This window comes from Netta rufina (assembly GCF_964035555.1).
Source record: "Netta rufina genome assembly, chromosome: 3".
NCBI classification, from domain to species: domain Eukaryota; kingdom Metazoa; phylum Chordata; class Aves; order Anseriformes; family Anatidae; genus Netta; species Netta rufina.
In genome coordinates this window covers 113,954,928-113,971,398 of record NC_140125.1, presented here as the reverse complement: position 1 = coordinate 113,971,398, position 16,471 = coordinate 113,954,928, and the positions used below count along the sequence as shown (strand labels likewise).

Genomic DNA, 16,471 nt, shown 5'->3' with positions numbered 1-16,471 from the left:
TGCAGCTCAAACCCAGCCTCACCGTGGGATAGCAGAACTTATCATCTGCAATCTCAAGGCACAGCAGGGTAAGAAAAGTTGCTATTTGGAAATGTTTGTATTTTGCAAATCTGCTTAGACTTCTTTTTTTTTTTTTTTTTAACCTAACATGGGATAGAATGATTCTTACGTGGAATGCAACAAGAAAAATGATTCTTTTTCATTCAGAGTTCAGCAACTGCTTCACCGAGGACCGACAATTATATAAAAAAATGCATTTCTACTTTCTTGTAGGGAAACCGAAAGAGCCCCCAACCTCTGCTGACTTTCTGCAGTAGCTGTAACTTGACTCTCTGTTTTTAAATCAATGAAAGCAAAAGAAGTGGAAGTATCCACTGTGAAGAGGAAATCTTAGTGAGAAATTCAAAAGCCAAACTTGTGGAGAAAACTGAACATTCAGGAAATATGGTTCTGAGGTGGCTCCAGGCATATGAGGACTATGTGAAAAGAAAATAATATGTGAACCTAGGAGGAGAGACAAAGGTTGCATCCAAATATCTGTCAGGAGATGAACAAGACAAAGAATCAAGGGAAGACAAGACCAGAGAAATCAGAAAATAAACATAAGAGGTTCTGAAGGGAGAACAGGGACACCACAAGAGTTTTGGAAGGCAGTAGAGTGAGCAACTTTCAGAACATCCAAATGCAGTTCCAGCTCTCTGCGAGTGGTTTTTGGAACAGGATTTGGATGGATGGATGAACAGGTAGCCAGCCTAGAAAATGAGAGAGAAGGAGATTGCTTTAATTATACCATAGATTATATTGGTTCATTACCTGTTTACATTCAAAAAATTTGCCGCTCGCTTATTCTGCGCCAAAGGCAGCCTAGATTTTGGGTATCAAGTGGTCCCTGAGAAAATTTGTACTTTGTGAGTCTAGTGTTGTGTGGAGACAAAACAGTAATTCAACAGAACTCAGCCCTGCCTCCTCTCAGACCTACTTCAAATGCATTTAGTGGCCACTGTCATGTTAAGAAGCCACGTTCTAAGTAAAGCACGTCTTAGACTTTGAGTGGGGAGAAAGTGTATGCAATGTTTCAAGACATCTTAAAATTTATTATTGTGTCATTACCTAAAGGCACCTGCAAGTGATGACATAAAATCATTTAACAGAATAAAATCAAAATTCTCTAGCTCTATACTTTCAAGAACAGATGAACTAAAGTTGCCAATCTGGAGTTTATTCTAAAAAATAGGTATCAATATAAGCATGATGGAGCAAAGGAGTTTTAAGAGTAGTTTCAGTTTTTACTGCATTTTAGCAACCCTATACTTTTTTTTTTTTTTTTTAAATAACCCTTATAAAATATTGGTAGTGGTAAGAGGCTCCTGCTCCAGTTGAAACTTGGAAATCTCAAGTCACTCACACACTGAGAACTGTCAATCAAAGGAGAATTCAGTGACCTTCTTTATGCTGTACGTTTAGCGAGGTAATGTTCTAGGACTATTACAAATCCTCTTTGACTCTTCAATGCACTAAATCATTGTCTGTCATGACCTGACCAATAGTGGCATTAAAAGACAGGGCAGGAATTACTGAAAATACTCCGTCTGGACCACAAAAAGGTGGAATGTATTTCAGTCTCACTCAGCTGATGGCTCAGATGCCCCTCATCAATTTTGCTACTCCATTTCTGATGACAGAAAACTGCAATCAATATTGAAAAACATTTTAAATTAGAGGACCTGTTCAAGCACTTATTTTATTACTGCAGGTGAACATGCTAAAACATAAGCCAGCATTGTGCCCTTGTCACAAAGAAGGCTAACTGTAGCATGGGCTGCATTAGGCCAAGTATTCAAGGCCAGCAGGTGGAGGGAAGCGATCCATCCCCTCTACTTAACACTGGTGAAACTACCAGTACCGTGTCCAGTTCTAAGTTCCCCGACATAAAATACCTGGACATACTGGAGGGGGCCCAGTGAAGGGCCATGAAGATGATGAAGGGCCTGAAACATCTCTTTTATGAGGAGAGGCTGAGGAAGGTGGGACTGCAGCCTGGAGAAGAGAAGGTTCAGAGGAGATCTTGAAAATGTATATAAATACCTGAAGAGAGGGTACAGAGAGGACAGAACCGGGCTCTGCAGTGCCAGAACAAGACGCAATGGGCACAAATTCAAACACAGGAGATTCCCTCTGAACACCAGAAGTGATTCTGTGCTATGCGGGTGGTGGAGCCCAGAGAGGTTGCGCAGTCTTCTCCTTGGAGATCTTCACAAGTCACCTGGACATGGGCCTGGGCACTCTGCTCTGGGTGGCCCTGCTAAAGCAAGGGCTGGACCAGATGGACCCAGAGGTCCCTTCCACCTCAACCATTCTGACATTCTGTGAACAATTACATGTCACTAGCAAGGTGAGCCTACAAATGATCACTAGTTGTTTGTATCTTGGTACTATTCAGGCTACCCCATAAAATCAAGACTATCTTAAGGAAAATGCAGTAAGAAGCACGTACCATGCTGACAGACCGCTATGCTGACCTAACTGTCCTACAAGAAATAAGAGATAAAATGCAAATTTCTATTGTAGAATTCCTTGCGTGCAACTATATACATATATATATATCTATATAGTTGCCTACAGACATATGGTAATATTCAATATACAAATTTAGGTATATAAACGTATGTAAACTGTTTATCTCTCTATATGTATGGATACAAAAATAGGGGAGATTTTCCTAAGGTTACACAGGCCATGTATTCTGATGCAAGGCTGAGAACTGAAAACAAACTTTCTAAAGCCTTTATCACACCAAATCTTTTAGTAAATGTCATTAGGATTCCAAATGCTAGTTTGAACTTTGAATTTCCCTCCCCTCCTCTTGCATTAATGTGCAAAACTACGTACACTCACAGAATTGCAGGTCAAGCTGAAGTCCCTTTGAAAATTCAACCTTTTGTGAAAAAAAAGCTGATGGTTATTGAAAAAATGTTGTTGTCTGCCTTGTTACTATTCATGATTAAGGAAAGTAAATATTGTCTGAAGTCTAATGAGAATTCCAATGCAATAAAGTCAAGTGTGAAAGGTGCAATCAATAAGTGATGATGCAACAGTATTCGTTTGTAGTTTGGTTATCGTTTAGTTCATGGTATTTGGTGATGCTTGAAAATGAAGTGTTAAGGAATTAGTGTTACAAGGATTAACATTCAGATTTTATTTCTGATACTGTTATGTTTCTACAGTCATTACAGTATGAACACTAATTAGCATCTGATTTCGTTTCCCACTAGTTAAGGACTGCAAACCAAAAAAAATAAAGAAGAAAAAATACTATGGAAACAAACATCAATGTTATCCATGAACATCCATAAATTAAAACGCAAAATGTCCATGGCTAATTTTACACTGCAGGAGAAAGTACTGCAATAAAAATATTTTTTCTCATTTTTTGATTTTGCACCCACGCTTCAAGGTAGATTGAATTTATGAAGAAAGACTCTTTCCAGGCGTATGACAGATCTCAGAGTTCAAGCTGGACCATTTGTGTCTTACACACAGCAGGGCTATCAACCAGGGGTTCAATTTTGGATTTACTACAAGTCTTGGATATAAAGAACCATACTACCCTATAAAATAGTCAAGGACTAAATCTCAGATAATCAGTTATTCCGGCAAGAGTACCACTCAATTTTAGTCCTTTATCACACATTAACGTTTCTCCATCTTGGCTCAAATGGACTGGCAGGCATGTAGACGTTGCCCTCTATTACTGCGCCATGACGTGGGGTACTAGCACCTTGTGTTAGAAACTGAAGGGACAGTTTCTCTCCCTCTTCCCTCTGCACAGGCACCTTGTGCAAGTGCAACTTGTGCTGGCACATCATGTAGCCTGAAGATACAGAAATTCAGTTTTAATATTCTTTGCTGCTCAACTTTTTTCTAAAGAAACCATAAAAATTTGGCTATGTGAAATTCTGTGGATATTCACTGAATATCTTCACGAGGAAATATCTTCAAAAGGGCCATTACAGTCCAAACCAGAGACCCTTCAAAACTGGTGTTGATTGTATATGGTGAAAGATCCCATGCATTTCATAAGGCAGCTCTACAGAACATCACACATTGCTAAAAGCAATAATTACTTTGAAACGTTATTTATGTCTCCCGTAATGTGACTGTTTTATAAATTCACTAAGTAAATGGATCATGCAGCTAAACTTAATGTTCATATTTAACATATTATAGAAGCAATAAAGAATCCTATTGCAGAATATCACCCATCCAGACCAAGGAGATTCTGTAACCCATGCAAGAAAATCTTGTGAGTAGTTTCAATGGAATTAGGTGAGAATTAGCCGTGACACAGTAAAGAGAATGGCCTATCTGTTTTATACCATGTTTCTTGTTACAAAAATAAATTATTTGCAAAGCCACAGAAATGACTTGACTCTTTCAGTCATGTAAACGAGATCTCTTGACCTATTGCAAATGAGACAGCATACTAGCTGTGCCTTTAACTTTTGGCAACGTTATTTGTTTACTTTCATTTAGAGGCAGCCAAGTAAGAAACCTCGCTCTGAATGCACACAGTATAATACAGCCCCAACGTATACACAGCCAAGTGAAAAATATGGGAAATTAAGCATGATGTTTCATATCAGGTCCCTAATAAAGTCTAAAAATATAAGAAATATAAGAAATCCTATCATATTAACTAGCAAGTACTGCTCTTTCACTTAAGGGATAGTTGGGTAATTATTCAAACCTGTACAAGACTGGATTGTCAAGTCAAATAATAATACAGAGTATCTCAGGATAATGAGATAGATCTTAGGGCCATTAGCAGTGGCTCCTATTATAATAGTGGCCAAGATTCCCCAAGAAAGAAAGAGAATATATTTAAATGAAACTAGCAGAGAACTAGTTTGAACTTGTATATTTGAACAGCTCAGCACTTTTATAGCCTCCATTTCTTCCCAGAGAGAAAGCTGTCTATCATGTAAGACTGTGAAATCAGTTGGGCTTTAGAGGCTGAAATCCCAAAGGGCAGAAATTAAAACAAAACAAAACAAAACAAAAAAGAAAATTGAGTCACATTGAAATTCATAATGTTTATATTAAGAATCTTATCCTAGCAAGGTTTTAAGGTCTGGTTAGACACCTAGTTGTCTGCTCTATCCTGATTCTTTTCCTCTCATTTGAAGGTTGTTTAAAAAGCAACAAAGTCCAACTTTTACCTTCTCTGACATTAGCTCTGACTAGAGGAATTATAGCTTTAGAATTACGGGCTTTTAAGACTTAGGAGGAGATGACTTTTTCATTATGAAATAACTCCTGCTTGTGAGACATTTGTGTATGCAGGCTCATTATCTTATGTTTGTTTTTAACTGCTCCAGGACCAGGAATAACTCAAGAGCTGGTGGTCATAAATAGAGAAGCTAGCAAATCCCTGGGAAAACAGCTGTCTAGCTTGCAATTTATGAGGTAAAGTCTGGTTAGTGTGTCAGCAGTTGTCATGGATTAGAAATACGGCTCGTTTCAATATTCTCCTTATAAGCCTCTTCTAGGTACAAAGGTTTCCAAACACCAGACCAGAGCTAGGTCTGGCATGCCCAGCATATTTATTAACTCTCTCCCTCACCTTAATGAACACCTCGTGAGCTGACTGCTGCCTCTCACGCTGTCAAGCGAAGCTCCATTTCCCGAGTGCTCAGTGGCACGCGGACAATCAGACTGGACTAGGGTTTACAGCAGTTTAAGCAAGAATGCTGATTAAGACGTTGCAAATCAAATATTAAAAGACTGATTAAATATTTTACTATCTTCTTACTTTGACTTGAAGTTTGCTTCACCTGCTAGCCAGAGATACGCTGAAGGTTAATTGATGGAGGAAGAGTACGTAACAGCTGATGCTACTGGCCCAAAGTATGCAAGGCATTTGAGAGTATTCCTCACCTCGAGTGTGCAGTCACTGACATGCTCATTTGTCTCACTAGGTTAGCGTCACTAGGGCTCAGATATGTGATCAAATTACCACAGTGAAAGTGGTTTAGGCTTATGTGTTTTTCCTTGTATTGTATATTTGCACGTCTCTGATGACACCAAGTAATCCTTTAAATTGTGTTAATTTGATCATGTATCCAAGTATCCAGTGCAGTAAATTGGGATAGGTGGCTAAGAAAAGTGGAGATGACGCCTTCAGAAGACGAATAGCTTCCATGGAGAGAAGAGACATCCAGCAGCTCAGTCTACCAGGCTTAGAGCGTAAATCTCTGCCCTTCCTCCTTCTACAAAACCAAGGGTTTGTAACTCATAAACCTAACCTGACAAATTGCTTTTGAGGGTTTTCATTTCTTTTAAAGGGAAAGAATTAACAAAACTCTTAAAAAGCAACTGTTGTTAATTTTTTGGCTATACACCAGGGCTCATATTACTTAAAGCCCATCTAGATCTTGAGAAGAAAAATTCAACAGATCACCCCCCTGCAGGTGTTCTAGTCATATTCAGGGCTCAAAGCTGAGAATTTAAAAGCAGTTCAAATATTTTGCTTTAGAAAAGTACTCTGAGCTTTTGTCTTAACTCTTTTTAAAGAGACGGTTGGTAAAGATTTGCACATACCAAAGTACAATTTATGTAATGAGCAGGAAGAGTTATTGGACTAATCATTTTTAATAGAGATTCCTTGTCTTTAATACAGAGCCACACAACGGAACTTAATAGCTTGTGGCAAGTAAATAATTTACACATGGATTGTGTCTGAATACAAATGTATACATAAAATATCACAGACTTAATGAAGCCTTTGGGGTGTTTTTTTTTTAATCAATTTAATTGATTTTGCTGATAGGTCTGCATTTATATTTTTGTAAGCTGCATTTCACTTTACCTTCACAAGTGGCACAGTCATGATTTTCAAGGGAGCAGGGAAAACTACACAAATGAAATTAGAAACTAAGCGCACAGACAGCAGATATTTTTAAAGCGTCTGGGGTAAGACACTCGGAAATAACACTTCACCGTGACCCAACAACGTGGCTCATTTAGAAACTACTTATCAAAAAAGGTCAACCTTTCAGGAATGCTCCTGACAATTCATGGTGTTTTGTGGCATTTGAGCCCAATGAAGCTGGTAATGAAGAGTTTTACCCTAACGCTGAACATTTTGGGTTGTTCAGCTTCAGTCAATAGAGTTGCTTGAGTTTGGTTTCGGCTCTGAAGTGGGGGAGAAGGCAACAGCTGAAAAAGTTTAGTGTTGTGACTAATGCACAACTGGGGCCAGAAAGAAAGTGGCCTGCTGTAAACATGATCTGTACATACATAAGCATACATTAAACTGTAAACATACAGTTTAAGAGGAGGCATGGGATGACGGCTGCCAAATGTGTCTCCATATCAGATAAGCACTAGCTTATTTGATGGGCCCTGAAAGCTCTTTTTCCCTATAAAAGCTACCCGAAGTTCGTCCCCCCTCCTTCTAAAGCACTACTTTTCATCATCATTAATTCATCAAAGCTATGCATTACAGAAAAGCCCAGAGACAGACGCTGGAGCCGGGCGGGCGGGCCCGAGGAGAGCGGTGGGGAGCCCTGGGTGGCCGCCGTCCTCGGCCCCGCCGCCGTCCATGCCCGCGCGCCCCGCGGGACCGAGCCGGCCCGCCTTACCTTTGGGGTGCCAGGGGTCCGTGAACTCGTACTTCCCCACGCCAATTGTCCGCAGCATCTGCACCCTGTTGGTGTTGTCCGGGCCCCCCGCCGCGTTGGGGGGCAGCGGGGCGGCCGCCTGCCCATTGGTGGTGGGCGCGCTGCTGGGCAGGGCGGCCGAGGGCAGAGCTGGTGGCGGTGGTGGCAGCATGGGGCAAGCCAGGTGGCCATTGCCCACCGCCCCAGGGCCCGGGTGGGCCACCGGGCCCACACCGCTCATGGAGGGCATGCTGAGGGGCTGGCTGTTGGTGTACAAGGGCTGGCTCTGGAGGTTGACCACCATGTTGCTGAGGGGCTGGGAGGGCTGCGGCTGGAGCTGGTAGTGAGCCGGCATCAGCGGGAGCTGGGGGGTGACGTGCGGAGGGAGGGAAGGCGTGACGCCGATGACAGGGGCTTGGACGTTGGCGGCCGGGCTGAAGGTGGGCGGCTGCGTCATCCCGTAGGAGTGGGTGATGAGGGCGGGCTGGCTGCCGGCCGCCACCGTGGTGACCCAGGGCGCTGCACCTGCGGCATGAAGGAAGGCTGGCAATGGTAGCGGGCTCGGCACCGAGGGGGGGACCAGAACAAAACCGCCCCAAGCCTGCCCGTCACGCTCCCGCGTCCGCCCGAAGCACCACCGAGCCACGCTCTTATCCTTCACGGTATCGAAAGCGGCTCGGGATCTGGAACTCTTCCAACCCAATAAGTGCATAAAATTGCTACAGCGATGTGAGTGCAATTGTTAAAATACTCATCAGGTGACATGCAGCATGTTTACGGTTTTATGTGTTTTGCGCTTTACGCAGCTTAAGCACACGCTTCCAAGAAAATTAACCTCTTTCCCCACCGTGCTTTCATGGCTCCCTGACAAACACTCTGTGTGTATAATAATGGTGCTCCAGCCACTACAAAGAGATTGTAATTAGGTGTCTGGCATAGTAGCACAATGTATGATATGTGTCTGGAAGCTGGAAATCATTTCAGGTAGTTCTGGACATAAAAGAGGTCTTAAAGTATTACAGAGTGCCTTTTACTCTAGTGAAGGCAAAGGAGGAAGGGAAAAATAAAAAAAAAAAACACTTTAATGAACTTGCAGGCATCTTAATACATTTATATTAGCCCCAGCACAGAAGAAACTTGAGGGGTCTTTACAATGAGAGAAAAACCCTGCTAAAGAATACAGAAAGGGCTCACAATGAAGTCTAATTTACAGAGGTAAATGGGGATAGTGCATTGAATTTGCTTTGAATGACTCTCCCTTGTCGAATTACAAATAAGATTAAAAACATACCTGGGTTTTCATTCTCCCTCATCTGTTTAGAGGGTGGCTCATCAGTGTCCCAGGGTGTAGACTGATTGATGGGTGTCTGTCCCCACCTAACGCTAGTTGCAAGTCCTTGAGGCTGATTTTCAGTCTTGGAAATGCAAGGTGCCTACCAGAGAGAGAGAAAATACAAAATGAAAGTGTTAAGATAATTTGGAATAATCACTGTTTGTCATAACTAGAAGCTTGCTTGTTTGTTACAGTCCAAGAGGATATCTTTAAATATCACTTTCCTCTAGGCTTGCATGGCATATCTATTTAGAAAATACAATATTTAAAAAATATTTATTTCTGGAAATTTAATAGAGCCACCATTTAACAAAAAAAAACAAAACAAAACAAAACAAAAAAAAAAAAAAAACAAAAAACAAACCACAAAACCAAGTACTTTCAGAAATAAGTTGTTTCTTTTGCCTTGAAAATAAATAAAAAAATAAACATGCATGGCAATATCCATTCAGACAGTCACAGCTTATCTAAAATGGGACAATCTTCTGTTTGCTCAGTCTCCTCCAAAAATGGTGGGTTTTGTTTACCAGAAGGCAGGAAAAGAGCGACTTGTTTACAACTGTAGGACAAATTACTGTAGAACAGTAAAGAGAAGTCTCAGTATTTACTGTCTGTCAACCCTTAAAATTGAATGCCAATAAAAAAAGCAGCGTAACAGCCATTGGCCGCTAAAGTGGGTATGTTGGCAGTTCTTCAGAGATGTTAAAATAACTGTAAAGTAGGGGAAGGATCGGGGCTGACTAATCATCGAGGGGTCTGTGATCTGAAAGAGATTTGTAGATAAAGAAACTATCACGTGGACTGAAATGTTAAACCAGCCAGCTCCCCCCCTCCCAGCAATTTCAGGGGTTCTTCCCAAACAACCATGCCTTTGCAGAGAAAAGGCTTGTACAAAATGAGGGTGCTCTAACAGGTCTCGTTTATTTGACTTGGCAGTATATTTCATTGCTAGAAGATTAAAAGTTTTTGTTTTGTTTTGTTTTTACTGGTGTCAGAACCCCTAAACCAAGAAAACGGAACCAGCTGCCTATTGCTGAATGAGTACTGAGGATTGAAGCCATAAAGAATAGGAGGCCAGTCTGAGTGATCGCTTGTTTGCCTTACATCTGGGAAGTAATTTAGCTCCGAGACGGAGGTACAGAGGCTCCATAAATGCCCTGGGTCACGTTGCACCAATGAAATCTCTGTCAACACCACTGGCTTTTTTTTCCCCATTACTAGTACTTCAATCACTGCATGAAAAAATTCGTTAACAGACCCATTTCTGCCCTCTGCAAATACATGCGTTCCTTTCCCAAGTCCATCTGTCATTCCTCACCTCTTTAAATCCATCGGAGGTGCCGGCTCTCCTCCACTCAGCGGCTTCCTCCTGTCCTCCCTTCTGCCCCCACCAACACCCTTCCTAGCTCTTCTGCTCTGCTCCAACACTCCCTCCTTCATCCAAATGCCTCCGACATCTCCTATCACACATTTCTTTTCTACCTGAGATTTATCCTTCCTGGGCTGTGGCAATCAGGAGATCTGGGTGCAGACCTTGATGGAAGACAGGGCTTTTGCCGTGCTGCTGTCTTTGCTGCCAGAAGCCACAGTGGAAATACTTTCCTTTAAACATTTCCATTTTAATAAAATATATTTTGTTAAATGCAGATGGTCATGAGGAAATGTAATTCTTAATGTCTTTTTTCTAAGGAATCCCGAAATGAGAATTTTCACAGTGTCCAAATTAATGTTCCTTTTTTTTTTTTTTTCTCTTCAAAACGTGACAATTTATCCTTTTCTGCCTTTTTTTCCCTATCTTTACTTCAACCTCTTCATTATTTTTTTCTACTCTATTGGCACCAAGGACAATCATACCCAGATTTTAGATTCACATTTCCTCCTGCCCCCACCTTTTTCATTCCATTCTTAACTTTTCAAACCTGGAACTTTTGCAGCTGAAGTAAAAGTGACAGTAAAGACAAAAAGTGAAGACATGCAGACAAGCGAGAGCTTTAAGATTCATTGTATTGTATTCAGTGGCAAAGAAAGGGCAGTAAGGGAAGAAAATAAATCTCAATTTTGAAAAGCTTTTTGCTTATAAATTGTCCTGAGAAAAGGCTCAATCTGAATACCTTTAGCTTTTACGTTGTAGAAAGTCTTTGACAGGGGAAATAATGCTGTAGGTGGTTTACCAGTCCATGTTAGCAGTATCACTTTGGATTGTAACTGAACTGTTTAACAGTGGCTAAAGCACTCTTCAGCAGAAAAAAAAAGAAAAAGGAAAAAACACCACCTGCGTTCTCTGCCTAAAAATCAGCCAAGACATTTTCCCCCAACCTCCTATTATTTATCCAAAAGAAAACTTAGAACCAGTAAATACAATATGGAGAATTGGGCATTTTTATGAACCATCAAGGAAGAAGAGGAGGCTTCACAACTCAGATCACACCCCACATATGCCAGACTCCGCATGTGGCATCTATGTGTTGCACTTCTTTGTTCTATGAATGGGCCTTGTAAGCAGGTTTGTAATACTTCCCATTACTGTGTGGCATTGTCAAGATGTGCAATATCTCATGTAACTTTGTTACATCCCCATACTGCTTTAAAACGGTGTCGATCTATAATAAGACAAAAATACTCCTGTACCTTAAATAATACAGAACCTCACACATGCTATGATTTTAAAAGAAACCATATGTTCTGTATCGAATGGGTAGGAAAGGGAGTATATGACACAGCTCTCCTAAGTCCTACAAAAATCGAATTTCCTATTTTGCAACTTAAAGCTGGCTTTCTGAAAAACTAGAGCACCAGAGACATCTGAAACTGGTGGAGTCAGCACCAAATCTGTATCTGAATTCCATACTCTGAGCACCGATAAAGAGAAAAAGGGTTTGCTGCCAATAGATACTTCTACTCTGCTCCCACAAAATGCTATTTTTTTTCCAAGAAAACATTTGCACTAAATAAGTTCACAAATCCTGCTTCTTAGAGGCTCCGTGGATTTAAATGCACGAGCCCAGCACATTGTTCTTATATTGTATTCCTGAACTTGTATTTATTGGATCAGAAAGAGCTAGAGATCAGTTGGTATGAAATCACAACACACATTAATGAAACACGGTTTAGACAATAATGGTGGTAGAAACAGAAAAACAGCTTTAAATTCCTTTCGTTTATATATACATATCTGGTCTCTGATCTCATTTCTGCGTTATTTTTCTTAATACATAAAAGGTTACATTACAAGTGTTGCATGTCTCTGATCCAATTGCAGCAATTACCGATTTGCATATTTGGAAAGGGAAATGATTTCCAACATTATCAAACAGAAGAACTTTATGTCCATGCGCACAGGCACATGACAGCACTCTATTTGATGCTTTTAATGTACAACACAAATGACCAAAAAATGGCCTGTATTATGCCAGCCGTGCCGGGGGAAGAGATGTGTTCCATTAGTGATCTGCGGACTTCACAGGAACTAATTGTACTATGTTACACTTTTATCTTTAGCTTTCATGTCAGCTGCTTGTTTGAATTAAACAAGAAACACATTAAAAAAAAAAAATAGAAATGCATTACAAAAATCTACTGGGCATACATTTAAAAATACTGACAAATGTCTATTTACATGAAAAGACAAGAAGGTTTCTAAAAGGTGAAGCCTGGCTAGTCAATGGCAGCACTATTTCATAGCCTGAACTTCAAGGCAGACTACAAAGATTACTAAATCAATTATCAGCATCTCTGTAGCAGCCCTAAAATGTTCAGTCTGGGCTTTTTTGTTGCAAATAAAGTACGCTGAATCCAAATTTGAGGATTTCTTTCTCTCTTTTGTTTGAAATAACCATTAAGAACAAATACAAAATTTCAGTGAAAGCTTATATTTCACCTCATGCCTGCCACTTTGAACTGCAGCAGTGAACAACGATGTACTTCTATAGGAGAGAGTTTTGGAGATTAGGTTTGCTTATGTTTAAAGTTTCTTAACAATTTTCTATTTGATACTCAGCTAAAACAGCAATTAGAAGTAGAATTTCTTATAGTCATGCTCATTTCTCCCAATTCTAGTACAAGTGGCAAAGAAAGCAAGATTTCTTTGCTTTATTTTGGAAAATTGTTAATTCACACTTTGACCCCATTCCTTCGTTTCATCCTACATAAAGCCAATTTTCTTCACCGCTGTATAGCTCTACCTAGTTAAGACCCTCTCTGCTGACAAGCCAAACAACAATTCTTGAAATCTAGCATTAACGTTGTACAACAAGATGACTAATGAAGGGGAGACACAGACAGCCACGATGCAACAAATTGGCAGAACAAAGGTAAATAAGAATTATATGCTCTTATGAAAGCAGATTTTTTCCTATCCACTTGAGAACATAATTAATTTACCTGAGGTTAGCCTCTCAAAGTTACTAATCAGCCACTAAGCATTACAATAGCAGTTCAAAATAATTCAGAAGATCCTTCACTGTCTAAAAGAACATCTTGAATTAAATCAGTGTGATGCTATTTTGCATGGAGCGAAATATCCCATGGTTAAAAATGACAAACCTTACAGAAAACTGAATCAGTGCACAAATTTTATAAATGCACTGAAACATTCATCAGAAGCATTTCATCTTCGTATTTATTATTTTCCACAAATCAGCCAATTTAGGCTTCTGTAGTCAACATAAATACAAGAGCTGATGAGTAGCTTAGAGCCAAACCCAGTAGATAAAGCAACGCTTATGATGTGCTGTTCCAACTATGTCCTACACCTTCCACTGTAAAAATAATTGACGGCTTGAGAGATTATGGCATGGAAGGTAAATGACTGCAAGTCAGGCAATAATTGAAAAGTTTTATGATGGATAATAAGTCTTTCACAATACGTCTCTTGGTTAAATCCAGCAGAGCTCAGCAGTGATTAATTACTACCATGATCCCTGTGAAGTTGAGCTTGGTATGAAGGGACATTAGGAGGGTCCCCAGCAGGATTTTGTTCCACCACATTTGGCAAGGACAGTGTGATTATCGTCACCTAGAGCTGGAGAAGCCTTAGAGGCAGAGCTGAATCAATCCAGAGCAGTGCAAAGGAGAGCTGCCTGTGACAGTGGCCACTTTGGCATTTCCCAAAGCCTGGGGAGCCCCAACACACCATATGTATTCTGTTATCTGCTAGTCATATTTACAGCCCACAGTGGCCCCACAGCCTCGATGGTAAGCTTCAAAGGGAGGAAGGGTTTGGTGCAAAGCCCTGCTCTCCCGATGGGTTGTTTGCTCTAATGCAGAACTCACCCTTCTGCTCACCTCTGGCTTAAACCTGACTGGCACCTTTCACAGGCAGCAATGTTATATCCCTCAAAGACATACAAGAAGAATACAAAGCTAGGATTAGCTGGATTCTATGAAACAAAACTGGAAGTCCTTTTATCAAGCTTTTTAGATAACAAAAAAACCAGACACCCTGGCAGTACCAGTCTCACAGTTTTAAGGCAATTAACTGCAATACAGATGTGCAGGGAGAACGGAGCAAGATGGAACAACTTCACAATTACATCAGACTAACACAGACAAGTTGCCAGGTTGCTGATTTTTTCTTTTTTTTTTTTTTTTTTAAGCTTAAATAGTCATAAACCATGGCCCATAGGCAACAGTAATTGGTGTACAGCTGGTCCACTGAACCTTATTAAATTAAAACATTAAAAACGTTCAGATTCATGGGGCTTTACGGAATATCCACAAGGAAGTTTGCAAGTTCACGGCAATCAGCTGGAGCTAAAGATTGGGAATTAGTGATTCAGTCTATTCTACATCAGTTTACATGGTTAGTATTAGTTGTTCACTAGGAATAGCCACAGCTGTCTGGTTTCAAGTCCAAATCTTTACAAAAGCTGTCTCTTTTGATGAAATAAGACCTAAACTTTTAGCAAGACCTTTATGCCAATGGAAACATAAAACCTACTGCACTGCTACCAGCATTATGGAGTATATTAGCTGAATTTTAAAGAACAGCCCCCAACCAACTAAAATGCAACAACAAAAATTCTGATTAGATTTTCCACAGGCTCAACAACACAAAATGCTTCCTGGGAGGTCCTTATAAACACATCTGAGCGATTTCCCCAAAGGCTTGTAAAACTGCTGACATATATCCTGCCACGGCTCAGAGTGCTAAGACCTATTCAAACAGTTTCATGAGCAAAAAAGAACTAATCTGGATAGAGGGATCTTATTTGTGGTGCCCAGCGACCAAAATTATTTTACTAAGGCCTTCATTTAAAGTGATGGATGAGAAGTAGCGATTCTCTGTTCCAATTATCCAAAAGAGATTGGGAATGGCAGCTTAATACTAAGATAATGTATCCAATATGCAACCCACTCTATTTTCTCTCCCCATTGAAAATAAAAAGGCTAAGACACATGCATGCATAGAGGCAAACGTTCCCTCCCATGGACTCAGGTTTTATGGCCTGTCATGGGTAAAAGGAACTTCAATTTAATGAGGGAATTCCTTTTAAAGCTGTTAGCTATGCCTTGCTCTAACAAGTAATGACTCTGGTTGGTTTTTAAACCTGAACGTGCCTGGTGCTCTAAAAAGCTCAGTGGTCTCTGCACCAAAGCATTTATGGTCTAATTTAGTAGTTCGTGTTACTAAATACTGTATGAAACAGGTATTATCTAAGTGCACGAGGCATGCACGTATATCCTGAACCACACTGGGATGGATCTTTGACTGGGGTATATTCCCATATTGCAGTGGACAAGATCCCAAGCTTACTTTTTAGTCTAGTCCAGGGCCAAAGAAGCTGTTAAGGATGGATGCACAGCTTTTAAGGATGCAGTGATGACAGCAACATCCCCCTAGCACCAGCCATTGGGCTAGGCTACAGAAAGGAAACTTGTTTTAAGAGAAGGATGTGCTGTAATTTATTAAAAACCTACGAGATATGGACAGGCCAGTGTGCAAGAGAAACAGAATGAGCTGTCCTGCAGTAAAACCTTATTCAAGAACTTGCTCATGGGTGGAGAGAAGAACTCATCTACCTTACAGTTCCCATTACCAGGCAATTCTGCTATGACACAGCGTTGTTTTTCTCTTTCCGAAGCTAATGTGGGAGCAGCGAGAAGGAGAATAATAAAGTTAACTCATAGGAAAAATATTGCTACCCTGCAGAGAAGACAAAAGAAGTCTTTGTTTCCTTTTGAGTTGGGAGAATCATTCAATATTGCAATCCTAACCACCATCCAGCGACGAGCGAACAGCCGGTGTGGGCTCTGGAGCACTGAGGTATAGCCGCCAGGCGAGACACATCACTTAGCAGCGGGGTGCTGTCTGCATCAATTCCCGTGTTTCAGAGGATTTAAAGACATCCCCAACCTAGAGATTAATGACAAGGGCTTGGAGAAACTCCTGAGTGCAGTCAGGTCCACATCTCGAACCGGCACGGCACAACCGCCCTGATCCCAGCTCCATGAGCAGCAGGGCTTCTCGCCACCCAGT

At 40.7% G+C, this 16,471-nt stretch overlaps 1 protein-coding gene across 1 annotated transcript in view; it reads right to left on the bottom strand.

Annotated features, from left to right (window-relative positions):
* Positions 1 to 16,471, bottom strand: part of LOC311208058 (kelch-like protein 29) — a gene marked incomplete at its 5' end in the record, with an annotated part of 143,558 nt that overhangs the window by 126,485 nt on the left and 602 nt on the right. Inside the window, 2 exons of the mRNA XM_084284476.1 lie at positions 7,644 to 8,186; positions 8,953 to 9,094. Coding sequence (XP_084140602.1) covers positions 7,644 to 8,186; positions 8,953 to 9,094 — 685 coding nt within the window. The remainder of the gene's footprint in view (positions 1 to 7,643; positions 8,187 to 8,952; positions 9,095 to 16,471) is intronic.